The sequence below is a fragment of the Tribolium castaneum genome, chromosome 10, assembly GCF_031307605.1.
Source record: "Tribolium castaneum strain GA2 chromosome 10, icTriCast1.1, whole genome shotgun sequence".
In the NCBI taxonomy this organism is placed as follows: domain Eukaryota; kingdom Metazoa; phylum Arthropoda; class Insecta; order Coleoptera; family Tenebrionidae; genus Tribolium; species Tribolium castaneum.
Genome location: NC_087403.1, coordinates 4,028,943 through 4,056,798, shown reverse-complemented (window position 1 = coordinate 4,056,798; position 27,856 = coordinate 4,028,943). Strand labels below are relative to the sequence as shown.

Genomic DNA, 27,856 nt, shown 5'->3' with positions numbered 1-27,856 from the left:
CTGTCTGACTCTTGTGGGCTTCATCTTGATTAGATAAAATGACAAAATAAGGATATTTGGGAAGTGTCGTTTTATTTATATAATATATTGGTGTGTTTTGAGGAATGTCAGGTTCAAATTGACGCTTAAATATTTGTTGAGTAATTATTGACAGCGGTGTTTTTCCATTAAAAAAATACGATAATTTAAAAATATATTTATTATTAGGAAAATATTGCAACAATCACATCTTTCCATAAATACTTACTTCCAAAATTTACAAAATCAAGAACAATGAAATGTATTGAACAAAATACAGTGAAATCTCCAAACCATTCAAAATTCATGTTACACCAAGTCTTTTTTTATTGCAATTAGTTACTTCCGTACAATATTCATATAAAAAGACAACTGTATATACAATCAAAAAGTCGAGTTATTTGTAGAAGGTGCTATCAAAGTCGCGTTTGATATAATATATTCTATACAAAAGACAGTGTATTTGCTCTTTTTCCTACTACATTTACATACATATACCTATGCAAATGAAACAATGTAACAAGCATTACTTAATCAATAATCATACATTTTCTTAACAAAAACGAAGTTTCACTTTTATTCTAAGGATACACAAGCTTTTGCAACAAAAATAAACTTTCCATTTAGAGTGATTTCACTGTAAAACAGACAACATGAACACAAGTGTATTTGTAACAATCTGAACTGATGAAACATTGTCTTTTTCAATTGACTGAGATTGTCAAGTATTTAAGACTTTTTAGTGCCTTTCGACCAGGCAGTTATCAACTTCCAAGCAAAGTAAACAGAAAACATGTGGACTTGAAGAGCCAATAAAATAAATGCATACCACAACAATCCATAAGGGTAGCCCTGGAAACAACAGCTGTTCTCCTGTTTTTTTGACTTTTACATACGTACTTGCCAAATGTGAATTTCTTCTAATTCGTCCTCATCGTCTGAAGTAAGATAAGTCCATACATCCCCAAAATAGTAAATAATGGCATAGAACAATGGCAAAAACCCAAAAAGACACAACCCCGCCACGTACTGTTTCATTAACGAAACCCGGTTTTCCTTAATTGCGGTTAAACCCAAGAAAGAGAGCAGCAAACTAACGCACCAAATGTATTCCCACCAAAGAGGCTGCAACGAATCCGTGTACACACAGAGCAAAAGAGTCAATCAGACGTCTACCTGAGGAATGCTAAGTTCTTCAATTTCTAAAATGAATATATCTAATTTGTCTAGGATGTCAGCCGATAGTTTCGCCAGCATTGCGAAAAACAGCAGGTAGTGAAAGAATATACAATACTTGAGTCTCGATTTATTTAAAGCACTAAAACAATCCTCATTAGCTTTTATTCAACAATTTTTAAAATTGGCATATTGTCAAATATGTTGGCATGGCTACATTTTAGGTTAGAATATTTTTACCTTAAAGCATACTGGGGTGCCACTCGCTGCCTGAAAGCGTGGTCTGTGCCGTCCGTCCCCGGAGGCGTGTAATACAGCCCCTTTGTAGCCATTATTCACTATTTACACATTCAGCAGCAAATAACCTAATAATAAATTTAATCTTTCTCCATCGCGGAGCCAGCTCAAGGAGAACAGTGAGTTCCGCTACCAACCGCAACAAACAAAAACACTAACATCACAAATGTAACATTTATTTCAAAAATTATCGTTATAACTCGTCGATAATCTCAAATGCGCGACTCAAATCACACAAACGGAACACCGGCTTCCAGCATTTTGCCCCCTTTTCACTAAACGGGTCGCTGGTTTGGACGTTAATGTCTTCAATTTTGTTGGGAATGACTAATCTGTAAAAACATTTGAAATATTGATCAACACGCCCCAAAAATACCTCAACGAGTGGAGGTACATCCGTTCCGGCGTAGTGTCTTTTTTGTTACTGTACGTGTAGTCGCCCACAATCGTGTGGCCTATGTGTGCACAATGGACCCTAATTTGGTGCCTACGACCTGTTATAGGCCTTATTAAAACCTTACTGCTTGGGTAGTTTTCAAAAAGTCCGTTTTCCAGAACCACAATTAGCGTTCTAGCACTTCTCGAGTTACTGTCATGTGTTACACACATTTTTTCTATGTCTGTAATGCTATTGTCCCTGCCTGAAATCCACCCATCAAAAACCCCGCAAGCCTTACAGTACGTGTACCTATTGGAAAATTGAGGTCAAGTAAATTTGAAGACAGATAACCCCGTACTAAAGCAATGTAGTATTTTTTGCACTTGCGTTGTTGGATTGCTTGAGATGCCACTTGACACGCTTTTTTGTGAACTGGAACACACATTAGGCCACTCGTGGAATAATCCAATCTGTGCATAAAATAGTACTCGTGATGTAGCTGATTTGAGGCCAAGTAGGGAAGATTTTTTTTCATGAAGGTTTGAACTGTCTCCTGGAATGAAACCAGGGTTACTTGTTTACCTTTTTCTTCGCTTACTTCATTTCTGTTGTTGCTGTTAATTTTCAAATCGTAGGCTTTATCGATGATTATAAAATTGGCGCTTCTGTGCACAATTGTTGTGTTTTTGTAGTTGTTAGCAAACAAGTCAGTGAGACTTTTATACACTGACTTCCAAATTTTTTGTATTAATAAACACAATTTCAAATGTGACATTTAAATTAGGTTAACTATGCAGTTCCACCACCAATTTTAGTAACTTCCCAGTTATTTGGACGAAAAAAATGGTAGCAGTGGCACCTTTAAAATTTTTTTTTGGAAATTTTTATAGATAAATAAATGCGAAATGTGGGTTTTATTAACAAATTCCAAGGATATTATAACAAAACAGTATTTTAAAACCAGCGCCTAGTTACTAGTGATTTTATTAATTTGCGACAAGCGTTTGCGCAGAACGAATTATAAAACTAGTTACATTTTTTTTTCGATAAACTGTATAGTTTTAAATGATTAACTCAAAAAAGAAATAATAAAAACTACCTTATTTCATTATTACTAATTATGTTTATTTTCTATTTTCCTGTTTGAATTTTCTGTTAGCAATGTCCCAAAATAAAATGGTGGAACTCCAGTTGTCAAAGTCAAACGTCAAACGTCTATTTCAAGTCAAATGATATTTTAATCAAAAAATCAAAAACAGGGCTTTTGTGGGAACATAATGTAAGAATTATTTAATTTTCTATGTGCTCGCATTAAATATAGAGTAAGAAATAGGTCTGACTGGAGTAAGTTGATTTTTGATAAATGAAAGTGTACATGTGTGTTATTGGTTCCAGTTTTGTTTCATTCCCTACGCTTTGTCTTTTTCAGATAACATTTATAAAAAAAAATCGACTTGATACAGGTATGGTAGTGATGGTTGTTACTGTTAAGGAAATATGTGATAATGTTACTCTGGCACGAGAAATGGCAATGCTTGGCAATTACGAAAGTGCAGAGGTTTATTATGAAGGGTCCATCCAGATGATTAGTCGCTTAATTCTCATGATACCCGAACCCTTACGCAAAAATAAGTGGCAACAAGTAAAACAAGACTGGGGATTCAGCACTAGCTTTATTATTCTTTCGTAGGTTCAAAAAAAAGTTGCTTCTGAATACAATGAGATAAAAGTGTTGAAATCGATGTTGCAAACGCTGCGTTTGGAGACTAACGTTGAAGTCCCTCTTGGTGCAAGAAGGTTGAGAGATGAGCCGGTTCATGATAGCCTTGATCTCCAGGAAGATACTTTCGGGGCTCCTCATGATCCCGACGTTTGGCCGCCACCAACTCCTGTAGATCACGGTTTTATGCAGAGGTTTGGGTTGTACTGTTCGTTTAAACAAGCTCCTAGTAAATATTTTAGGAACAGTTTCTCAAAACCTCGATTGTCTAATGTGAAAAAGAATGAACCTAAGAAGGGAGCCAGAGCCAGCTCTTCAAACACTGCGCGAAGGTCTGACGTGAGACCGATCAAAACTGGAAAGAAAGAGGACAGACCTTCGTCTTCTAAATCAGAAAGGAATCCGGAAGGAAAACCGGACAAGGATAAAGATGTGGACAATAATGAAAAGAATGATAAGGCCGAGTCTGAGGAAGAGAAGAAATTCGAGTGTCACGGAATGGAACGAGAACTAGCCGACGTCTTGGAGCGAGATATCGTCCAAAAAAACCCCAACATTCGTTGGGATGATATTGCCGACTTGCATGAAGCTAAAAGACTACTGGAAGAGGCTGTAGTTCTTCCAATGTGGATGCCTGAGTTTTTTAAAGGTAAACTCGGTTGTAAGAAATATTCGAAAGTATTATTTTTCCACAGGTATAAGGAGACCGTGGAAAGGTGTTTTAATGGTGGGCCCGCCCGGAACGGGCAAAACAATGTTGGCTAAAGCGGTGGCTACTGAGTGCAGCACGACTTTCTTTAATGTATCTTCATCCACTCTCACATCAAAGTACAGAGGTGAATCAGAGAAAATGGTCAGACTGTTGTTTGAAATGGTTTGTATCAACCACTTTGTTACTACAGTTTTTATTTTACCTCGTCGTCTTAGGCTAGGTTTTATGCCCCAAGTACTATATTTATAGACGAAATAGACTCTCTCTGCTCTCGCAGAGGTTCAGAATCTGAGCATGAGGCGTCCAGACGCGTCAAATCCGAGCTTTTGGTGCAGATGGATGGCATTACTGCCAATAATGATGAACCGGGAAAAGTTGTTATGGTCCTTGCGGCTACTAACTTTCCGTGGGACATAGACGAGGCTCTTCGGAGACGTTTAGAAAAACGCATATATATTCCATTGCCGACTCAAGAAGGTCGTGAAGCATTACTTAAGATAAACTTGCGCGAAGTTAAGTTGGATCCTGATGTGAATTTGAGCGACATTGCGGAAAAGTTGGACGGTTTTTCAGGCGCTGATATAACAAATGTGTGTAGGGATGCATCTATGATGTCCATGAGGCGCAAAATTTATGGCTTGAAACCTGACCAGATCAAACAGTTGCCGAAGGAAGAACTTGATTTGCCTGTCACTAATAGAGATTTCGAGGAGGCCTTACTTAAAAATAATAAAAGCGTTTCAAAGGACGATCTGGACAAGTATGAGAAGTGGATGAATGAGTTTGGATCATCATGATAGCTCATTGACAGAACACGGTTTGATTCATTGTGTGATATTATAATGCTTTACAGTTTATATTTACACGAATTTTATCTTTACAGTTATTTAATACTTTTTATGCTTATCTAAATTTTATTATTGGAAGTATTAATTTCAAGTAACAAACAGTAGATTTATGAATTAGCTACAAAGTTTTGCACTTTATCGAATTGTAAATTGCCATTGTATCACGGATTTTGTATTTATGTATATCTTAGATCATGTTTATCTGGTTAATGGTCAATTGATTTGTACTGTATATATTATGATAATATGATACCTGATGTTCTAACAATTAATTCAAGTAATGCCATAATTTTGAGTGGTTCAGTTGTTTTATTAAGTTCGTAAAAATGTTTGGTATAAGAGACAGTGTAATGAATCGTTTTAACAATTTTTTGTATAAATTGACAAAATAAATAATACATTTAAAGCAAGTCTTTTTTTATTTCCTGGTGTGTTTGATGAGACTTTGGTGAGGGGTGAGTTTCGAATTGGTGCTAATTGATGATGTGAATATTGATTTAAGGTCGTTAGTGGAGTAATTGAGTGGGTTAATATTATTTTGGTCGTTTTGTTTTGTTTTGAAATTGGCGGGTTTTCTGTCGACTTGTGAAAAATCCGCGCGTTTCCAAGTCGGCTGTGGAAGTCAGCGCCACAATGGTGTAAGCGCAAGTATGGCGAAAAGTAGATCTGTGCTTTAGAAATTTTTGTGTGGCTTTACGGCGTTTACCTGGCGATTATTTTTGGAGAGATGGTATACTTGTAATGTCGGTGAGTTACGTTTGCGTTATTTGTAATGGGTGTGTGTTAGAAATGCGTTAATTACATGATAATATGTCGGCGTAGGAATCGGAGCTTTACCCATAACCTCCTTTCGTGTTATTGGAGTAGATACGGAATTAAGTTGTGTGTGTCAGATGTGTCCATCATTTTGGATTATTCAAAAAGTTTGGTGGCGTTATTTATTTACAGAATCGGAAAAGTGTTAAAGTGAGTAATCTAGTATGTGTTTGCTAGGACCCGGGTGCGATTCGGGCTCCCAAAATGAAGGAAAGCATCCGTTGCTGACTATAACGGCGGGGTGTTGGCAACGATCGGCCGTGCTAGATCGCAGCCGTTTTTCTTAACATGGCTGCAACGCAGGCCGAAAAGCAGCAAAATGACGTGAATTGTGAGAAAGTGCAGCCGGATCAGCATCTGAACGTGCGGAATTCCTTGTTGCAAAATGGGACCGATAAGAGTGGAGTTCGCGGAGGCGGCGGTGTAGCGGTAGCCAAGGCGAAAAACACCGGCGGCAAAAACCTCGTCACTGAAATGAGTCAATATCGCTCGGACGGCAGCGGCGGTGGGCCTGCGGCCCCCACGGCCCCCGACCCGGGCCCCGACGGCGAGCCGGGGCCGGGCAGTGCGCCCCCCGACGCGGCCGCCTTCCCCGTCGAGGGGCCCCCCGCCGACGGGCACGGTTACGGCTTCTCCTACGGCCGCGACGTCGTGCACAACACCGCCGAGGGCGTCCACGCGTTCGGTCCGCGGCAGGCGCTGGGGGGCTCCAAGCAGGCGCCCGCGCCCGGGGCGCCCTATCCCCAGAGATACGTTTCGGGGCAGACGCTCTCGCAGCCCACCGGCCCGACCCCTACGCTCAACCAGCTGCTGCAGAGCTCCAACCCGATGCCTCCGCATCGATACCAGAACAGCTACGGCCACCCCGACCAGCCGTATAACCAGGGGTGGCCGCCCCAGAAGCCGATGCCCACCTATGGGACTCCCCCGCCGCCGCCACAACCGGGAGTCCCGCCGGCACCATACCGCAACCAACCTACGGTAAGTCGGCGCATTCAGTGACACCACACCAACCCAGCAACCCCACGGACTTGCTTTCTCCTAAACTGAAACATGGCAGGAAAAAGCGGCCTCATTGCCTCAAACCTCACCTCCACGTGTCCACTTCTCTTCGGATGACACGGTGGTGCATATATTTGTTAATTGTTCAAGTGTATCTAAACATGCTAAGTCCGTCCTTGAACTTGCTCTGACATACGATTACCGCACCGCCCACTTTGTTATTATGCAATCAGCTGACGTGTCGCAAATGTGACGTCAAACGGGAACCGTACTCCCACATATGCCCGCCCTTCAACCCCCTCGAAGTTGGATGCTTTGGTTCGCTTCTTGCCCTTTCGTCTCTAATTTGACCTCAGTCGAGCATTGCACCACATCTTCTTTTCCTCCTCTAAACTATACAACATCTCCAGCGACCAAAATTTACAACAATAACCACTTTATTTACTTTTTATTCAAAACATATCTCACACTTCACACACAAAACCCAACAAAATTTCTAATGACCTGACTCAACACGTTATTTATAGCTTAGTTTTAACAATACTTGTTGAATAACGATATCACAAATAGGAAGTACTACAAATTATATTTTTAATAAATAAAACATAACAACTGTGACGAGTATTTATTTATTTGAACGTTCCAAATTATTATTTGGTCAAACTCCAACAAGCTTTCTTTTCCTTTTCACGTCGTAAGTTTTTATGTTATTAATTATAATAGTAATTAAGCAAGCAGGATATGAGTGTGTAAAAAGCAAATTAACATAATTCTTAAATAAATTTTTTGTAACATACATATTTTTATAGTTTTTAAGATGGTTCAAGCGCAACGTACATTTTTGCACATTTATTTTCAAAACTCTTGTTGACTAGTTGTAAATTTAAGCGTCTCATTTATAATGTCGTTCTTTTAAAACTATTTGTATCAGCTGAGAGACTGGAAGCCGACAAAAGAGGAATCAGCACATTTATGGTTATTTATCGCCGTCCACTCCTTTAAATATAGTATTGAGTTACGGACGGAAGATCATCCAGTTCAGTAATCAACTTGAAATAGTATTTATTTTTTTAACACAAGTGAAAATAACAACTGTATTGCGAGTACTACGATTTCATTGATAAAAACTTTTGATCTCATTGTAGGTTACATTTGTAGAGCATAATTGGGGGTGTAGCATTTATTCGACGCGTTTATTTTAACCGAACGTGCAGAACAACGGTTTAAGTTACGGCTGCCGGGGTGGTTTTAAAACTAAGTTTACTTTAATTACTCTAATTTATTATGCCAATAAGTACATTGATTTTAACCACTTGCATCCCACGAATTTTTTTTTCAAAAACGTATTATTGTAAAAGCCGCCCCTAACAGAAACCAGGCAAAAGAACCACATAATAAAATGATAATATAGTTTTTTTTTTTTTAATTTTGTATATTGTCAGTTTGGAATTACTCACTAAATTGCTTGACGAATCCACTGGCACTTTACACTAAAAAAACGACACGATACACTAAAAAAACCTGTCGTAACAGAAATTTATCGAATATAAACCAAATAACTGCACCCCTTACGATCAAACAATAAATGACCAAACGTTGGACCAAACTCTGACGTTACACTGCGATAATTATTTTTCTCATGCGCTTATCTCTTTACCTCGGTCGCAGCTTGCAAAAATCTTTTCGTAAAAAATGCCAAACACAATAATAATCAGTAATCATTGGATGACTCGTTAGTTTCCAATGGGCAAAATGCTCCCCAAAAATTTTCGAAATCGTGTTTTTAACCTGTAAATTGAGTAATGTTTTACTAAGCTGCATTTTTCTTAAACTCATTAACGCAGAATAGTGCTGTTAAAAAATTGTCATTGATTTATTTATTTAGAAATATGTACCTAATGAGTAAATGACTAATTAAATATGCAGTTGTTGCTTATTGTTTAGTTATTTTTGAGATGGCATAAACAATATTATTAAAAATAGTTTTTTGATTTGGTATAAATTCAAAGAAAATAGTCAATATTATGGTATAAAAAACATATTTGATGGGTCTTTAGCGAATACCATTTTGAATAATGATTATTTTTTTTTGCAAGAAATTATCTAAGGTAGTTCATATTGTCTTTTTTGCACTACCCATACTTTGTCCGCAGGTTTCATTTGTTTAACTCATTGCAGCCATTGAGTGTTATATTTTTACAGTTTTATTTCAATTACGGAAATGTAAAATGGTTTTTATTATACCGACACATACAAAGTTTATTCATTATGAATTGTTATCGGTATCACACATTCGAACGGTATTTTTATTACGGAAATTATGTTCCGATATGTGAGACGTTCAGTCAGCTTCTGCGGCTTAGAACTTTTATTAATTTTTATTTTCGTTTTATTTTTATACCCTAACAACAGTAATCTAACAGGAACTAAAATAATCTTGTTAAGTTTACTAATTATATCATTTGTATTTGGATGTTTTATGTGTTTTTACAGCAAGTGGTTTGTTTATTTATTTTCTGTGATAGCTGGAAATGTGAAACATAATTACTTTTCTCAAACATCAAATAGGTTTTTTGTTTTAAGAATAAAATTGATGAAATAGTCGATAACTTAATTTGCCATATCCTGGTCTTAAAGTTTATATTGTACATTTTGTAGCAAAATAGATGTAATTACTGATTTGTATATGTTGAATTTTGTAGTTTATTTTAGTAGTAAGGGAGATCACACAATGGTGGTTTAAAGTAATGATTTGGTGGCTCGTAGCAGACGAGTTATTACGTTTTTAAAGTGTTATTTTGATGGTGAGGGGTTGTTTTCGTGGACATACGTAGTTGAAATGTAAATCGCACTTATTCCCATTCACATATATCGGTAACAACTTGGTCGTTCCGTCGGTTAGAGTTATCTTGTAGAAGTTTATAGAATGTTCAGAAGTTGTTTCTATCTCCTATGTTTATTGATTTGGATAGTTTGACAAATGTGGAGGTGTTGAGTTGCGAATTGAACGGAAACTTTGCCACTTGTTTTAAAGTTGTGTTTTTTCATAATTGAATTTTAATTCGATTTTGTGAAGGTATTCGAGTCAGATTCGGCCACATTACTGACGTCAGTTTAGTGTGCTAATAATACGATGTTTAATGGTTAGTCGGGAAATAGAGTGTGATAATTTAAATGTGCACTTTGTCCTCCGAATAGCATGGTGATTTATGAGCGTCAGAAAGTCGAACTTGTATTGCGGAATGTGTTGCGGTAGGTCAACGGTAGCTATTGTACGTATTCCGACCCCTAAAAACTGTCCCTCCCTTAAATGTGTATGTACACGTTAGCGTGAACGTTAACGTGTTCCGTATTTGAGTTTGGTTTATCGTTTCCAGCTATCGCCGGCGTACAGCGGCGGTTCGGCGCCCAGTCCTGGTTACGGGGAGGGCCGTTCGGGGTGGGCCGGACCCCCGGTGTCGGGCCAGCACGGCCCCGGAAGCCCCGGCCCTCCAAACACGACGGCACCGGCAAGTCAGCCCTCGCCGCAGCCTCCCATCAGTCACTCCCCGGGGCCTGGTCTTCCGCCCAGCCCCCAACACCAGCAGCAACAGCAGCCCCAGCACCAGGGTTTCCCGAACCGGCCGGCCCAGCCAACTACCCCCAACGCACACGCGCCAGATGCAGCGGTAAGTGTCACACCACCACCACCGCTGCCACCCCTCAATCGAAACGTTCTTATTACGATTATGATAAACTGTTACGTAACAGTGCGATATAATTAACCGCGCTCTTGACCTTTATGATCCGACGATGTAGACAGCACGTGTTTTTGTTGTGGGTGGGGTGGGTCTGTCCCGATGGTGGGGGACTCCAATTATATGCATAATATCTCAATTAGTGACGCGTTCGAGAATTTACCCGAATACAACGTAATAAATAAACAAGTGCAATGCCGAACGCAATGCACGAATTCTCCGTCTCTCTCTATTTACATTCAAATTTACTTTCCTTTACATTTTTCATAGTACGTCATTTACAATTCAAATACACAATACACAGATGGATTTTATCACTTACTACTTACATTTATCTAAGCTCATCTATACTAATCTACTTTTAATGTTATTTTGTCATAAAGACATATTCTTATCTTGGCACAATACAGCTAGAAACAAAACAAATTTATTATTAAATTCAACATCCATTCATTCACAAAAAAACATAAAAGTTAAATCACCTGACAGTTCATACAAAACTTTTTATTCAGACTCGATTGAAGAGTTTGATCATAAATCCATAAATATTGCTGAAAGAGAAGAGTTTTACAACAGCAATATAATGGTATAACAAGACTAACCCTTTCACAAAGTGATTGGGGCTTTATATTTAACTGTTTGTGAAAAACCTTTACGATAAAATGTAAACGGTAAGTTATTCCTTGTTTTACAACCAGAAATAGTAACAGCCTTTAAACGTTTTTGTGATTTCGGAAACAATGTTTATTAAATATTATTTTTTTACACAAAATTTTGTCGTTTTGAAACTGACAAAACGTAAGTTCTTTAAATAATTTACAGCGATTTCGATGGTTTGGAAGAAACTTGGCAAGTACTTTGCAAAAACAGAGCGTGTTCTAGTTTTCTGTTTTTTTTCTAGACACTTTGTCTCGTCAATTTAATTATTTTGTAAGGGTTGTTACGCTAACGTAGATTTGGGTGCACATTGTAGTTTCTTCTTTCTGGAAACGTTATTCATTCCGTGAACGAAGTTTTCTAATTTTGCTTGAAAACAGTCGATATTTATAGTAATAAATTTACCATTCTATGAAGAAAATGACATGACAGAATGATGAAGAAAATTACGTAGCGCTTACATAGGAAATAGAAATTTATGAAAATGGCTAATGGTAATGCATGTCGAACGGCATTAGCGGTTGTTCTTGGATATAGGTGACAATGTTTAACATTTAATGGCCAACTAAGTGGCCAATTATCCTCGTTATTATTGATTTTTATTTTATTTTCAATCGAAAACAGTAATATTGTAATGGAAAATTTAATCATTTATGCACGGTTTGCAAAGCTTTTTATCGGCCTAAATTAAAAAAAGGTCTTTTATTATTGTATTATGTCGCCTGGTCTGGCGCTTCTAAGAAAATCGCGATTTCTAATTAAATAAAAATTTTACACGTCTGACTGTACTTAATAAAGGTATATTCCCTAATTTTTTGATAATTTTTTACTTACAAAAGTCAAATTCTAAATTTCATACTAAACAATGCGTATTCACAATAATTGTTTACGAAATTAGCGAAAAAAATACTTATTATTTTTATTTATGAATTTTTACTTGTGGTTTCGTAAATTTAGGTGACAGTGAGAACTGTAATTGGAGTAGGATTATTGTAAAAGATTTTTGCCAATTTTATTGCGTTTAAATAAAACATCAATTAATTGATTAGGTTTACTAGCAAGTAAATAAAAAATTAAATAAATTGAGAGTGGTCTTGAACAGTGTGGTCAGGTGTGTAAAATTTCAAGAATTTTATTTCATTAGAGTCGCGATTTTCCTGGGTCGCCGGACCCGGTATTTGACCATTTTATAGTTGAAATTGACTTCAGCATTGATATTTATTTTCTTTGTTTACGGGTCGTAAAAAGTAAGTTAAGAATTTTACTATGTAATAATATCGTGTAGTGAATGTGTAAATATTTTTAATCTTGTGATATGCGATTTCATTCACACTTTTTAAACCTACGTTTTGAGTCTTATTACGATAGAAAGAAATGAGTAGATTTTTTTTTCTTTGTTTGACTTATTAATCAGATCGCTCTTTTATTCCAGATTTAAACATTATTTTTGTTAAAAAAAATTTTTTCTTTACGGATTTAATTAAATTTTGCTAAATATGTAAAAATTGTTTAATAATTGGTGTTATCGGATAAAAGTTGGTAGAGAAGGCGATTGTCGTAAAAGTGTTTACTGGTCGTTCGTCAACATTTCCATTTTAGGTTTGTTCCAATATGTTAATCAGTTCGCCATTTACGTTGACGCAGAGTGTACTCAAGCGAGCATAATTGATTTTGTTTGAAACGACAGTCGAGCCTCGGCAAAAATTGTAAAAAGTTCGACTGTAGGTACAAAATTAGGATGTTGATTAATGTTGGAATTTAAGTGTGAAGGGTAACTAAAGGGTGGAGGTGAAATGAATTTATGTTGCGGTGCGGTGTCGTGTCGTATCGTCGTTTTTGTCCGTTTAGATGGGTATGCGTTGATGGTAATGGGAGTTGGCAAGTTGATGTGGCGACGTAGAGTTGGAGTTGTTTGCCGCCGCCATGGCCTCCTGCGTCCTGGCTGCGTATTAAAACCCAGTCTCTCGGCCTACGAAGTGCCTGAGCCTGAGCCTCGGTTGTCGTGTTGGCGAAACGTTGCCGTGTTGCCGATTGCCATGTAACCCGCTAAGTGCCGCTCGGTATTGATTGGTTCTGGTAGAACCGGCAACGCTGCTTGCTACAGTACGCTGCACTGCATTTTGCTTGCTCGGGCTCAGCCCTCTCGATCGTTCTGGTGACGTTGCACTCTTATAACCTCTCGCTGGCATGCTTGGTGTTTGTGTTACTGCCTCAGCTCTCAGCTATAAGGCTATAGCTGCATTTCAAAATCCCTCTCGCTTCCTTTTTCACTTCGCCGCTCCTCCAAGACTCTCCTCGTTCAAGAGACTGACTCGTCACATTTTTTTTTCTATTCTCTTTTGAATTCTTTTAGCAACTCTCCGACTCGAACTGATAACTAATTTCATCTTGTTCGCGAATGTTTGGTAACAAGCCAGTGCGTGAACGTTGGGCAATTGTCAAATTTTGCCGAGCGAACGGCTCGTAAGACACGTACGGTTATCTAACCCAACAGCCGGTTTTTACACGTGTGATTTAGTAAAACAAGCCGGAAGAGATATAATCATTGATCAATTATCCTGGCGAGATAAGGGGTGCGTTTCGCGCCGCCTTGTGCATAATTTATTTCCTTGCGTAATGATTATGACGGAGGGTTGCTTTTTCTGGTCGGTGTACCGGTTGAATGATGTTGTTTGGAGACGTTTAATGTGACAGAAGAATGCTTACCGTTTCTTTTCACGGGAAGATGATCAAATAAAATGATCAGGAATCGAGTGGAATTCCGATGGTGGAAGTTGAATACACAATAAACCGGCATAATTGGCTCAGATGTGTGGCAAGGTCATGTTACGTCACAACGCGCCGCATTTATTAGAGAAAAGTGCAATTGCATCGGACTGTATGGAGCGGTTTTACGTTTTTCTATTTCCAACTCATACTAATGGCGATTTTTTTCTCCGACATGTGTAGGACTTGGATGTTCGTTTATTAATGTCAACTAGAGAGCGAATTTTTTACGCTAAACCATATTTTTTATCGTTTGGACAAGGATTTAATATGCAGTCAGATCGTGATTTATTTTTGTTTGTGTTTGTTGTTGGAATCGATTTCGGTTTAACGTACTCAACGTTTTACCAACTGATTACGATTCAATTTTAACATAATTTCAGATACATCTTTTTTTCTGAATGGAGCTATCGGAAATAATTCTTTGATAGAAAAACATTTTTCCTCGCTGGAATTCATTTTATTACGGCAGCCAGATTTGTTATTTTCGGAATTGATTTAAACTGAAACTTGCCGTCAACTTGAATTTGATAATAAAACGTACAAACTTGTGTAGTTCTGGTTGAATGAATGATACGGAGTTGGGTATAGTTTGCAAGAGAAATTTGTTTAGCTTTCCATGAGAAGAAAGTTATAGCCAGATATGTATACGTGTGGAAGACCGTTTTTGTGATCTCTTGAGATAGTTGGTTGTAATTTAAATTTGAGAAATGAAAATGTTTGGAGTGTTAACAGCTGGTAATCGAATAAAAAATCGTCGACTTGAAAACTTTATTGAATATCGAGTACGCGCGATTGTAGCGGCATTCATTAATTATTGGATGAGTAGATGGTGGCGTGTGTCCGTCGGCCATATGATCTGTTTAATTTATTGGGGTTCGAAATGTGTGTTAGTTTGGATTTGGCCTCGACGGATCGATCGGGGTGTTTACCGGTGGGTTTTATAAGGGGGTGCGTTAAGTCCGTTTGATTTCGTTTTTTCTCCTTTGAAAGAAAGAGTGAAAGAGATCACTGACCCCTCGAGAACAGAATGATTTATATTAGGGCCTCGGACTATGAAGTCCTGTTGTCGGTGCCGACGTTATACGGAATAATACGGAATGAACTTTCTAGACCTACCCTAATCTAAATCTGGGTCGTCTGTGTGACGGCTGTGCATAAAATAAGTAACATCACCACCACCTGTCGTGTGCCTCGTGAATGGGCTAAGGACGGACGACCGTGCATAACAAATAAACCTGTACTTCCTGCTATAGGCCACAAAATTTCTACCTCATCCCCGTAAATTACTCAACTCTGACTTCAGCAGGTTACACGAGGGGCCAAAAAAACAAAAAATCATGCTTGGCTCTTTTACCTAAACCATTATGTAACCCATTACCGCCTGACTACATCAACCATCTGTTATTCGCTTCCAAATAAACTGCGAATAATAATTTGGGCATAATTTTTGTAAATCACTTGTCTTACTAGGAGTTTAAAGCAATGAGGGAACAGAATTCTTGAGTTATTTTATTTCTGTTCACGTGTCAATTTTAGTCAGAAAAAGATGAAAGGTCTGTACAAAGTGGCACATTCGCTGAAGCTATAAATTTTAGTGGACATTGAAACATTACTAGAACTTCTCACTACCTACCAAGAAGATTGATTATGTTCTTGTATTTTACAGATTCCGCGTCTTTAAATTGCACGAGTGAAAAAAGCCAAAGCAAATTTTAAATCGGCCGACTTCCGTTCGTTTATGAATGGAACTTTGTAATCTTCAAAATTCAATTAGGCTTATTGTTAAATTATCAGTTGTGAAATATTTATTTACTAACAATTACTACAATATCAGTATCGTGTATGTTAATTTTATATTAATTGTCTAGCCTACAAGTTTTATTACTCAATACATTACGTAATGATTTATCTAAATATTTTTCGATAGTGATTCACGTTTTAAAATTATGTTTCGTATTTAACCGCTGCGACTAAACTTTATATCATGTCTGGAGCAATATAACCGTTCCGTCATATTTATAATTAAATGTGAAAGTAATTCTTTGTTACAAAAAGATTTGTATATTCAGATAATGTAAATTATATTTGAAAATAACTTTTAGATTTCTGTTTTCTACTCTTGTCTTATTTCTGCAGATGCTAAACCACTATACATTTTTTTTTTCCTATAAGTTAGTATACCATTTAATTAAAAATTTGTTGTTTACTTCGTCAGTACGTAATTCTATAAATCTGGCGAATAGTCAGTGTTTTACTTATCAATTTTCACAAATAATTTTCTATAATTGGCACAGAATTAGATATTTTGAAGGACGTAAAAGAATAGGAATTGATTACGACCGTCATTATCTTAGTTTTCTTTTCTTCGTGGTTACAATGAAAAAACACGTTATTGTGTGAAAGTGTAGATTTTGGAGCACGTTGATGATAACTTACTACATTTGCAAATTGCATGTCTTCATGTTTTGGCATTTTTTCCAGCAAAAAAAACCACACGCTCTTTATCCTTATTATCAAAATTATATATTTGTTATTTACTTTTACTTGGTCTTACTACCTTATCTACCAAGTTGATTCGCCCCTTATCATGAGTATTTGACTTGGGTTTTGACGCCCGTGGGGTCCCATTTTTAGTGCAACTTTAGTTTCATTGCCTTTGATTTTTTCTTTTAATTGAGCGTGGTTTATTAAAATTTTGGGTGCGAGAATTGGAACCAGCTGTTTTTCTCTGTTGGTATGTTATCAGTACTGTTTACCTTGACGGAAAATGACGAAACAGAAAGTTATCTAACAATTTTTTCGGGTCAATGAATTTTTCTTTTCAATTTTTTCCCAACGTGATAATGAAAAGTGGCAATTATCTGTGACATAATTTATGTAATTAATGTAAATTTCACCGATTTTATTAAATGAGTAATTGTTTACACTTGATAATGAGTTTGTTTGAGTTTACAATAAAGTCAGTTTGATTTTGTGTGAAGAATGATTCATTGTTAGGTTTGCATAATAAAAATTATTTGTTGTGAATGTTTTATTCAATAAAGAAATTGGAGTAATTTTGGTTGCATGATTTTATTATCATTATGGGAACAAGATTTGGGCTCCCTTAAACGGGTTTCTAACCGTAAATAGAAAATTTAAAGCTGACCTAAAAGGGGCAAGGTCGTTTTGTGGTGTGAGGGGTGGGGTGGAATAAATAGCGTAAAATCAGCTGTTGGAAAGGACACGCCGAGGGTTTCAATCCGTTGTTTGGGACAAGGAAGACGTGCGTGAGTTCCAGGCAATAAACACCAACTTATAATTTTGCTCATTTCTTAGTATTTCGAGTGATTATGGAAAGGATGGAAAAATACATAGTCATGTATTATTATATTATTAAAGATAGTTCCAAAAATTTGCTACGAGAAGTGAAGATAATCTTGTCATTTGTCTTATTTAATAACAGTAATTGTGCTGTTTTTTAGCTCGCTTTCTTTTGTCTTCATAATTCTATTATTAAACTGCTTTTAGATGAAACACAAGTAAAATGCAATTGTGTGGGTGTTGGTGGGTTGAATGATTTCTTAATAAAACAATTTTCAGCTCGTACGTTTTATTACTGTGTTATGGTCTTTCATGCGAGCGTTTTAGTGCTTAATCCGCTTTTGTTTTTGTTAAAGTTTCGATTATACTTTGTATAATTACGAATGATACTGTTGGTATATTCAGTCTTGTTTCAAATGGATTATAAGTTTCCAACTTACATCTGAAAATCCATTAAAAACACATTTTGTGTTTGTGAATTGCAAGCGTTTTGTTGATTAAAATATTTTGGAATGGATGTAATAAGTCTTTTTTGTTTATACAGAATTTAAATGTTAAGTGAATTTTGAGTCTCATTATTCCGTTTCATGTTCCAGGAAGAGTGTAGAAACCCAAACAGCAACTCATTTGTATAATGACATGGAATAATTGTGTATGAGAGAGAATATAAATCCATTTTTATGTTTATGTGATAACGAAAGATAATGTTTATTTTCATATTGGAAGAAGGATGAAGTAACGTTGTCTTTTCTTTTCTTGCACGTTTCGTGTGCTGAGTTAAAATAGACTTGCACTTGTTTGATTGTTGTTCTATTTTTACGTGGGTTCATTAATTATGTCCAAGGTTGTAATTGGGTCGTAAAATATGCGGCGCGGGGTGGAAACGTGTAGTTTTGAATGGGGGTTGTCTTTTCTGAATACGTAAACGAACTGATGTGTTTGTTGCAGGACTTGAGCGGCGGTAACAGCAATGACAGTTCCGGAGGACCAGCTCCGGGAACACCAAACTCCCAAGGGATGAGGCCCACACCTTCTCCCACGGGATCGACAGGATCGCGCTCTATGTCTCCGGCTGTCGGTCAGTATATACATACATACATTCACTCCCACGTGATTCGCGTGTAACCCCAACCACGTGCTCTCACTCCCATTGACTGCCGAGAGCAACTTCGATAAAATGCGGATGCGGGTCTCCTCAACATTGACCTACATTTTACTGCCGGAGCCGGCATTCCGGGTGCACAATAAACCACTCTTTATCGGCATCGCATCATTCGCATCTTGCCGAATTCAGGAATTCTTTACATCCCTTTATACTCGAACTTGTTCCAATACTCCAATAAAAACGGAGCTTTTACTAAATTTCACACAGACTCACATTAAAATCTTTCATAGTCAAGTTTTTGACGAAGGAAACTACCAATTCGAAATCAATAAAAGAGTCAGAGAACTTTACATGTTTGACATTCAATTCAAATTGGATAACATACATACATACATAAAATGTTTCGGATATATACGGTTATTGAAAGTTTTACTCATTCTTTGATCAAATTTATGATATTAACATATGGTCGAAGAACTTTGTGTTTGGTTCATTTCACAAAGAAAACAACGTTTAATTACAGCTTCAATTTACGAACTGTGTTTGTCGTCTGGAGAAAATGCTATCCGGAAACGACTTTTTTTAAGGAAAAAAATTGTTGACTCGATACAACAGGAGGTAGTTATCGCTTCAGTCAAGGAAAATGTTTTTTGGACTTGATTATGAAGGTGTTTTTGGGTTGTAAACATTCCTGTTAATTAACAGTATAAACGGACATTTCATAAATTCATAACACAATTTATTTTATCAATTTTTTTATTATAGTTTGTGGTTGATTCCATTATATACTTGATAAAGCGCAGTCAAGTATTTTTGCATTATGCATTAGAACAATAAAAATAAACTTGAAAGCACTACCGCTTGTCTTTTTTTTTCAGACAATGTAAAATATTTTTGCAGCATAAGCGCCATTTATTTGTGGTATTATCATCATCTCTCCGCCTATTGTATGATACATACTACAGTGATTTAGTGATTTTAGATTCTAAAAATTTATTTACGACGTAGTATAAATTTTACTACGTTAAAAAAATAATTTTTGATGTAGTTATTAAAATCAATATTTTATTGAGATAGTGTGACCATAATGACCCCAGTAAAATGTTTTACGACAGTTTTAGTAAAATTTTAATCGAAAAGGGCTTGTAAGCTGTTTGTATCTCGATTACTTGGCATTCACTTGTACAGTCACACCTACGCCAAACCTAACATTGCAATTTTTTCAAAATTGTTTGAATTCCGAAAATGATTAGGGCAAGGTACGAACTTTTGCCTTGCCTCGGCGTCTAAAGTTGTTTGAAATCGTATATGGTGCTGTTATTTGTTGTTTTCCGGGATTTATTTGCGCCAATTTCCGGCCGCCAAAACCTGTAGAAAGTGTTTGTGAGTTGTGCCAAAATTTGCTAGGATTTTTTGACCGCTCTGACTTGAAACATGTGAGACGGACGTAAGGTCCGTTTGTGTTTGTGATGGTTGTCGTGTCGGTGTCAATAGTGAAACATTGAAGTGTCAAGCACCGTCTTCATTCGTTTTTGTTTTTCCAGGTCAGCAAAACATTCCGATGCCTCCTCGGCCGTCCAGTGGTCAATCAGATGGCAGTGGATCAACTCGAATGAGCCATTCGCCGATGGCGACGCAAGGCAGCTATTCGTCGCCTCATCCGGCCCACGTTCACGGTTATAAGGGCCATCCGGGCATGGTGTCCGGCCCAGGGCCTGGCCCCGGCCCCGCCGGCCAGCAGATGCCGCTTTATCAGCCCAACCAGCAGTACCCGCAAGGCGGTTATCCGCCGAGGCCCCAAGCCAACATCCAGTATCCCGGCCAGGGCTACGGCCCCCCGGCGTCGCAAGCGCCGCCCCCTAACAACAACATGTCTCCGCAACAGTATCCGAATCGGTCGTCCAACCACATGCCGAATTCGCAATTTCAGCCGTATCAACAACCGTGGCAAGGACCGATGACGTTAGCGAAAGGTAACGGACCGCCGCAAGCCCCAGGATCACCTTCGCCCGGTCCCCCGGGACCGCCGCCGCGACCTCCGCACTACCTCAAACAACACCTACAACACAAAATGGGCTTCGGTAACGTTCCCGGATCGGCGCCACCGAGTCCAAGTCCGCCGCAGAATTACCACATGGGTCCGCCGCCGGCGGGACACCACCATTCGGGGATGGGACCGCCGCCCACTATGGGACCGCCGCCGAATATGCCACCCGCGAGCAGTCCCCTAATGCCTAACAGCCATTCACATGACGGTCCCATGCCGCCACCGAGTTCGACACCGAATTCACATACGCAAATGGGTTCTGAAATGATGGATAATGGGATTACGACAACGGCACAAGGTGGGATGAGTACTCATGTCACAACGGCGGCGGGAGGATCGGTTACTTCCGTTGTTACAACAGGACCTGATGGGACACCGATCGATGAAGGATCGCAACAATCGACACTGTCAAATGCATCAGCCGGTAATAAAACGAGTAGAATTTGCCTGTCTTATCTTTGTACAAATAAAATTTCCCTCAACCGAGCTTCAATTAACTTCAAATTCAACCTTCGGTTTTTATCGTAGCGGTAGTGTTTCATCACAAAAAAGATTTATAACGTATTAATATTTAACTGATTTTTTTCTCAGTTACTCTCGTATGTTTATCTGGTTAAGTTTTTTCGTACGTTTTTTTAATCTTATGTTACTGAAATTTTATCTGTTTTTCGGTAAGTGGTGCGAGTTTCTAAATAATTTCAATGAAAATAAAAAATAGTGTTCATCGTCTTTAAAAAAATAAACAAGAAGGTGTTTGGCTGCGACTTTTTACTCATAAAACGAATAAATATAGTAGTATATTCTAATAGTCGGAAAAATCATAATAGTACATACATATTGAATTTCTTTCTAATTTTGGTGTCGACTGCGTATTTTTGAGTCTGAAGCAATTTTAAACAATTCCGCTGGTACATAATTTTGTAGTGCGTAATTTCAAGAATTTACGGAGATTGCGACCATTACTAAGCTTTGTTTTTGAATCATTAAAAGGGGGGGACCTGATGTATAAAGTCAAATTATTCGCTTTTGCGAAAATGACTTTTCCCCTCGGTTCTGAGCGCCGAGATCTCGGAATATTGAAAATTTTTTCACAATTTAATTTTGGTAAAATGAAGTTTGATTGATTTTATTTGATTGCAGCTTCCGGCGAAGATCCCCAGTGTACCACACCGAAATCGAATCGGAAAAATGAAATGGGTCACTATAGCCATCCAACAACGCCGCAAAGTACAGTGCCATCTCCTGGTGCAGCAAGTATGAATTCAATGCATGACGACTACGAAATAAGCAGTCCAAGTTGGCCAAGGACCCCCGCAAGTCCAGTAAGTGGTAGATTTATATGACAATACGGCATCGTAAGTGTTCACACACAATCATATGTGTTTTAAATATTTTAAATGTATTTACCACTCTACACAAGTTTTTGTTAAAATGCATATAAGTATTATATTGAAATTGTGTGATCGAGTTCTGTGGCATTCAGTAACGTAACTGAAAATTTTTAATACGATTGGGATACCACCTACCGCTATATCCGTAGATGAAAATTTTTTAGTGACTGATGACTGTGTATGGACCTGCATTTTTCGAAATAAATTTTTTCATTTTGTGTCGTAATTACGGGTGGGACCGGTGTTTTCTGTTGGTGTTTTTTTCTTTAGCCCACTTAACAAACAGCTTAAGTCAATTGTGTTTAGTGTGTTCATTGAGCTAACTGGCGGGTGTTTCCAGGTGTTTAACAGTCATGTGCCTCCTCCGGACACGTATCGCTCAAAGGTTTATATATAATATTATTTAATGTCGTGCTAATGCTTGTGATAGCATGTCAGAGGCATGTTTTATGTAGTGCTTGACGTTTAGAAACCACAATTCAGAAAGAGGGACTTTTGTTTTTATCCTTTGCTTATTCTTTATGTATTTTGCAGAAAACTGATAGTCTCAGCAAGTTATACGAAATGGATGACAGTCCAGATAGACGTGCTTGGTTGGATAAACTACTCACATTTATGGAAGAGAGAAGATCGCCAATCACTACTTGCCCTACTATTTCCAAGAACCCGCTTGATTTGTTCCGTTTGTATGTCTATGTTAAGGACAGGGGTGGTTTTCTGGAGGTACTACTATTATTTTCACTTATTTAGCTAGTTAGAAATAATGTTCTTTTATTTTCGAAGGTTACGAAAAACAAAACATGGAAAGATATCGCCGGAATGTTGGGTATCGGTGCATCTTCAAGTGCAGCATACACATTGAGGAAACACTATACTAAAAATTTATTAGCTTACGAATGTCAGTTCGATCGAGGAGGAATTGATCCTCAACCTATAATAAATCAAGTTGAAGCAACTTCGAAAAAGAAATCAGCTAAAGCCGCCTCGGTGCCTTCACCAGGCTCTTCCAATTCTCAGGATTCTTTTCCGCCACCTGGTTCCGGCGGTACATCAATGGACGGATACGGTTACGGATATCCACCAGCTGGAAATCCAGAATATAATCCTCAACAGAGGCCATCTTCACAATCTAACGCGCCTTCTCCGCACGGAGGTGAGTCATGTTAGTCAATTTTTATTATGATTGGGGGGATGAAAAAGAATGACAGTCGGGCGTTTATCTTCAGCGACAAAAATTGTTATCTTTACTTTTTGTTTCGAATGCGAATGCGAATGAACAGTGTCACGAGCGGTGTTTAATTAAAGATGTTTCAACGGTATTATCAGTTATTATCTCTCGATGAAGGTATTTTTTATTTGAATTATTTATTTACTTTCGTTTTATCTATTTCTTATTCATAAATTAAACGTCGGTTTTGGCCATAAATATTTTATTGACTAAATTAATTTAAAACGATAAATAGCATGTATTATACATAACTATAGACTAAAGCGAATGATTCATTGTAATGGTTTACGCTGTGGAGCTGCTTGTTTCAGCGTGATTAATTTTTTTACTTGATTTTGGCGCTATTACGACCTTGAGATATTGTTTGATTTTTGTTTGTTTTCCCGGTTAGGAGGGTAGTATATATGTATTTTATATTCTCTTAGGTTCAGGAGGGGCTAATCATTTAAACAATGCCGCCCCTGGGGGTCCTAGCCCTGCAGGCGGGGCTGCCGACAACGTAAGCGTTTCAAACCCTTTTGATGATGTGTCTCCCAGTCCACCACCACCACGGGGTGGCCCCTTTCCAGGTGGACCGCACCCTCCTTATCCTTCAGGCACTCCACCTAGACCGCAGGGATTTAGCGGACAGGCTGGATACAATCAGTATCCAAGTCCTGGTCCTGGTGCTCCTCCAGATCAGTATTCTACGTACCCAGCTAGTTCAGGTTATCCACCAGCCGTTAGACCAGTGTATCCTCCATATTCAGGTGATTCAGGAGCACCGCCGCCGCCGAATCCGAACAATACACCACCTGGTGGTCCGCCGGCTGCCGGACAAGACCCATATTCACGTTATAATATGGTTGGTGCAGCTGCACCACCAACATCCACATACACACCGAGGCCAAACTACACAGGCGCACCGGGAAATACAGGGCCGCCAACCTCGCAACCGCCAGCCGGACCGTACACGACACAGCAAGATTATTACAGACCGGAACAGGTAAAAGAGTTGTACATATTTAAACATTTTTTGCTTTATTTTTTACTCGACTAATTACAGAATTATCCCAATCAGCAGGGTCCTTCGGCAACGGGTAATTATCCCGGAGGACCGCCGACTAACAAGAATATGCCACCGCCTGGACCGCAACCAACAAGGCGACATCCAGACTTCGTCAAAGATCAGCAGACCTATCCCTTCGGTCAGCAAAGGCCACATATTTATGGTACGTTAAAAATAATAACATTGGTAATTGTTTTGTTTTAATGGTTTGTTTTGTTTTATAGCATGGTCGAATAACAACCAGTACAGGCCGCCACAGCAGTATGGGGCATCTGGAGGTCCCCAAGTGGGTACACAGCAGTGGAATCAGGGAGGAAGACCGGCGGCTGGTGGTCAGTGGGATCGTTATCCGTCGGGTAATCAAGGTTATCAGCCTCCACAATCCGGGCAAGGGCAATGGTCTTCAATCCCAGCACCTGGTGTTGGTCAGAATCCACCGCTGAGGCCACCTCTTGGAGGTCCACGTCCTGGTAAACCGTTTACGATGATGCCACCGCAAGGAGGTAAAGGAAACCAAGCGACAACGTTGTCGAATAGTTCGTATTCGCAAAGTCAGTTACCGAAGAGAGAAATAACGTTTCCTCCTGATAGTGTTGAAGCAACATTGCCGGTATTATACAGACGTAAAAGATTATGCAGAGCTGACATTGGTCAAGTTGATCCTTGGCGTATAATAATGTGTTTGCGTTCTGGACTTTTATCAGAAAGCACGTATGCTTTGGACATTTTAAATGTTTTGTTATATGACGATTCATCCGTTGGCTACTTCGGATTGAATCAATGGCCTGGTCTTTTGGACATATTGATTGAACACTTCCAAAAGGCGTTAAGTGACATTTTTGATGGACCTTATCCACGAGAAGAGAAACCAGATGAATCTGACGTTGATTTGGGAGGTGTTGTAACACCGATTGATCCCAATAAAAAATCTGTTTTATTGCAAAATACAAACAACTATACATTTGTGACACGGAAAGGTTATCCTGTTAAAATGATCGATCGTAGCGAGGAAATCTTCATTCAGGATCATCAGAAAGACTGGGATGTGAAAGGTGATGCTACCGGTGCTAGTATTTTAGCTGAAATGACAACGGATCCTTGGCAATCAAGGACGGATCACATACTTCCAACGTTTCAAGCGGAATTTGGTCGAATACCGTTCCATCGACGTCTAGAAGATAAAAAGAAAGATCGCAACAGCAACAACAAGAACAACAGCAGGGAGTCAATAGAGGAGCGTCAACGAACACCGTCGCCGCCTGATGAGGCGCCACCGCCTCCTAAAACTAGTGACAAAAAACGTAGGACAAAGACATTAAGTGATGTGATATCTCGAATTAAAAAAGATTCTTCTTCAACTGAAGCGAACGGTGTGCTCACATTAGAGACGACAACTGTAACTGTAACTGAAAAAGTTAAGGCTGAGGTAGTAGTGAACTGTGAAGAACAAAGTGTAGATCTGAACGCAGGTAGTGTGAACGGGGAGTGCGGGAAAGATAATACTAGTAGTAGTAATAGTAGTGGACCACAAGTGCGAGATCCTGTCGGAAGATTGAAACGTCGTCGGTCTTTGGATTGCGAAGACGAAGCATACACTAGAGACGAAGCAAGTCTAGTGCTTATAACTGAAAGCCAGGACAATATCGGAAAAAGATGCGTATGCATATCTAATATACTTAGGAGCCTTACGTTTATTCCCGGCAACGAGAGCGAATTCTCACGTAGTTCGACTTTCTTGGCGATTGTGGGAAAGCTGCTCTTGCTTCATCATGAGCATCCACCTCGCACACAGAAAACGAGAAATTACGACCGTGAGGTAGGTTCAGTTAATTGTTGTTGCACCGAATGTATGAAAATTTTTCGGTGTTACGTTTTGCAGGAGGATGCCGACTTTGCCGATTCTTGTAGCAGTTTGCAAGGTGAAAGTGAATGGTGGTGGGATTTCCTAATTCAAATTCGAGAGAACATACTGGTGTCAATAGCCAACATTTCGGGTCAGATCGATTTCAACGTGTATCCTGAGGAGATAGTGAGGCCTATATTGGACGGTTTACTGCACTGGGCGATTTGTCCTTCGGCAACCGGCCAAGACCCGTTCGCTTCAGTGGGCCCCTCATCGCTGCTGTCTCCGCAACGGTTGGCACTGGAGTCGCTGTGCAAGCTTTGTGTTACAAACAATAACGTCGATTTGGTGATAGCAACGCCGCCGTTTTCGCGATTGGAGCGGCTTTGCGCGGTGCTGACGAAACACCTTTGTCGGTCCGAAGATCAAGTGTTGCGCGAATTTTCGATAAATCTGTTGCATTATCTGGCGGCGGCTGACAGCAGCATGGCACGGACGGTGGCGTCGCAAACGCCGTGCGTTTCGCTGCTGGTCGCGTTCATCGAGCAAGCCGAACAAAGCGCTTTGGGCGTCGCGAACCAACATGGTATAGGTGCACTACGAGATAATCCCGATTCGATGGGAACGAGTCTGGATATGTTGAGGAGAGCGGCGGCGACGTTAGTGTTTCTGGCGCGGCATCCGGATAACAAACCGTTGTTGGTCCAACAAGAATCGAGGCTGTTGGCGCTTGTTATGAGTCAAATTTTAGATCAGCAGGTGGCACTCCTGCTTTCCAAAGTACTATTTCAAATATCTCGCAGCTAATCCCTCTGTAGATACTCTTGCGGCCTTGGACTGGTGTACAGACCTCTATGTATAGCGTGAATAGTTAAACTTTACCAATGAACAGTGTGTATGTGTGAGTGTAATGGGACAAATGGCGAGAGTCGCCGTGAGATCCGGATCTCCGATAGCTAATGAATTCACCTAGTGTAACCAACCCATAATTGTACCATTTTGTAAATTAAGCAAACATACGTCTTTCTGGAAATGTCAAACATCCATGTTACTTATGTATTTATTAATTTGAATAACAGAGTATGGTAGTGCTGTAGCTCTCGAGTTGCTGCCTGGTATGATGATGATAATGATAATAACGAAACGGTGATGATGATGGTGGTCATCCCTTTTATTTTTCCTGCGCACTCAGTTCTCTTATTTCATGTTTGGTATTACTGTGCGAATGCTTTATACATGTCTGATAATGAAATAAATAAATGTACAAAGGAAGTACCGAAAATGGTGTTTTTATACAAGTTTTAATTTTCTATGTATATTTAGAAAATGTTTTATACATCCCATTTTAGATGTTACATTGAACTCTGTTAATGAACAAGTATGGACTGTAAAACAATGCAACTTGCGTTATTAGAAAAAGCAGTCTTGCTATAGAACTCAAATGTAGTTTAAAATATGTGGTGATATTTTTCTGGCTGTAGGTATATTTCATCTTATGTATGATTGCATATTGTAAAAATTAAGTAAATGCTAAATACATTAAATTCTTTTTAATTCCGGCAAACCCTTCAAGTTTTTTTCAAAACAATATTCTGCAACATTTATTATTCAACCACTACACCACACAGGTAAGTAAATTACTACCTACAATAATTTTTACCAATTTACACGTGAAGGGTATGGTAAAAATAAATTCCATTTGTATATTAATATTTTTTTTGTTCTGCCCAGCAGTCCAATTATTAACACTGTTAAGCCAG

At 38.7% G+C, this 27,856-nt stretch overlaps 4 protein-coding genes across 11 annotated transcripts; 2 read left to right on the top strand and 2 right to left on the bottom strand.

The window, feature by feature from the left end:
* Window positions 1–181: 181 nt before the first annotated feature.
* jagn (jagunal) lies at window positions 182–1,618 on the bottom strand. Its single transcript, XM_001814285.4, has 4 exons — window positions 1,435–1,618; window positions 1,195–1,336; window positions 919–1,143; window positions 182–870 (listed from the first exon to the last, which is right to left on the bottom strand). The coding sequence occupies exons 1-4, from the start codon at window positions 1,524–1,526 to the stop codon at window positions 748–750; spliced, it is 582 nt and encodes a 193-aa protein (XP_001814337.1). The 5' UTR covers window positions 1,527–1,618; the 3' UTR covers window positions 182–747.
* A 33-nt stretch (window positions 1,619–1,651) lies between these two features.
* On the bottom strand, window positions 1,652–2,750 carry LOC100142228 (RNA pseudouridylate synthase domain-containing protein 1). Its single transcript, XM_001814258.4, has 4 exons — window positions 2,469–2,750; window positions 2,180–2,423; window positions 1,868–2,132; window positions 1,652–1,823 (listed from the first exon to the last, which is right to left on the bottom strand). Exons 1-4 carry the CDS (start codon window positions 2,643–2,645, stop codon window positions 1,685–1,687), a joined length of 825 nt encoding a protein of 274 aa, XP_001814310.1. The 5' UTR covers window positions 2,646–2,750; the 3' UTR covers window positions 1,652–1,684.
* Window positions 2,751–3,003: 253 nt separating this feature from the next.
* Window positions 3,004–5,560, top strand: LOC100142431 (katanin p60 ATPase-containing subunit A-like 1). 2 transcript variants are annotated; one of them, XM_008195239.3, is made up of 6 exons: window positions 3,004–3,149; window positions 3,300–3,512; window positions 3,561–3,784; window positions 3,833–4,239; window positions 4,286–4,464; window positions 4,518–5,560. In XM_008195239.3, exons 2-6 carry the CDS (start codon window positions 3,336–3,338, stop codon window positions 5,097–5,099), a joined length of 1,569 nt encoding a protein of 522 aa, XP_008193461.1. In that variant the 5' UTR covers window positions 3,004–3,149; window positions 3,300–3,335; the 3' UTR covers window positions 5,100–5,560. The 2 variants fall into 2 exon arrangements, with proteins under 2 accessions (XP_008193461.1, XP_008193460.1); XM_008195238.3 differs by having other exon boundaries at window positions 3,017–3,214.
* Window positions 5,561–5,779: 219 nt separating this feature from the next.
* osa lies at window positions 5,780–27,640 on the top strand. 7 transcript variants are annotated; one of them, XM_064359291.1, is made up of 13 exons: window positions 5,780–5,897; window positions 6,144–6,947; window positions 10,346–10,636; window positions 18,383–18,512; window positions 20,084–21,010; window positions 21,727–21,908; window positions 22,318–22,362; window positions 22,512–22,700; window positions 22,761–23,139; window positions 23,631–24,190; window positions 24,251–24,416; window positions 24,478–26,069; window positions 26,133–27,640. In XM_064359291.1, the coding sequence occupies exons 2-13, from the start codon at window positions 6,255–6,257 to the stop codon at window positions 26,901–26,903; spliced, it is 5,925 nt and encodes a 1,974-aa protein (XP_064215361.1). In that variant the 5' UTR covers window positions 5,780–5,897; window positions 6,144–6,254; the 3' UTR covers window positions 26,904–27,640. The 7 variants fall into 7 exon arrangements, with proteins under 7 accessions (XP_064215361.1, XP_064215364.1, XP_064215363.1 ...); XM_064359294.1 differs by lacking the exon at window positions 5,780–5,897 and having other exon boundaries at window positions 5,982–6,947; window positions 24,269–24,416; XM_064359293.1 differs by lacking the exon at window positions 5,780–5,897 and having other exon boundaries at window positions 5,982–6,947; window positions 24,266–24,416.
* The last annotated feature ends 216 nt before the right edge of the window (window positions 27,641–27,856 follow it).

Bases quoted from the DNA above. Each gene is read 5' to 3' on its own strand.
- jagn (XM_001814285.4), bottom strand. From the start codon at position 1,526: ATGGCTACAAAGGGGCTGTATTACACGCCTCCGGGGACGGACGGCACA. The intron at 1,144-1,194 runs GTAGACGTCTGA...GATTCGTTGCAG, and splicing joins AAGAACTTAGCATTCCTCAG to CCTCTTTGGTGGGAATACAT. The intron at 871-918 runs GTACGTATGTAA...TGTTGTTTCCAG, and splicing joins AAGAAATTCACATTTGGCAA to GGCTACCCTTATGGATTGTT.
- LOC100142228 (XM_001814258.4), bottom strand. From the start codon at position 2,645: ATGTCACATTTGAAATTGTGTTTATTAATACAAAAAATTTGGAAGTCA. The intron at 2,424-2,468 runs GTAAGCGAAGAA...GTTTCATTCCAG, and splicing joins ACAGCAACAACAGAAATGAA to GAGACAGTTCAAACCTTCAT. The intron at 2,133-2,179 runs GTACACGTACTG...GGTGGATTTCAG, and splicing joins TGACCTCAATTTTCCAATAG to GCAGGGACAATAGCATTACA.
- LOC100142431 (XM_008195239.3), top strand. From the start codon at position 3,336: ATGGTAGTGATGGTTGTTACTGTTAAGGAAATATGTGATAATGTTACT. The intron at 3,513-3,560 runs GTAAAACAAGAC...ATTCTTTCGTAG, and splicing joins GCAAAAATAAGTGGCAACAA to GTTCAAAAAAAAGTTGCTTC. The intron at 4,240-4,285 runs GTAAACTCGGTT...ATTTTTCCACAG, and splicing joins GATGCCTGAGTTTTTTAAAG to GTATAAGGAGACCGTGGAAA.
- osa (XM_064359291.1), top strand. From the start codon at position 6,255: ATGGCTGCAACGCAGGCCGAAAAGCAGCAAAATGACGTGAATTGTGAG. The intron at 21,011-21,726 runs GTAATAAAACGA...ATTTGATTGCAG, and splicing joins ACTGTCAAATGCATCAGCCG to CTTCCGGCGAAGATCCCCAG. The intron at 24,191-24,250 runs GTAAAAGAGTTG...GACTAATTACAG, and splicing joins ATTATTACAGACCGGAACAG to AATTATCCCAATCAGCAGGG.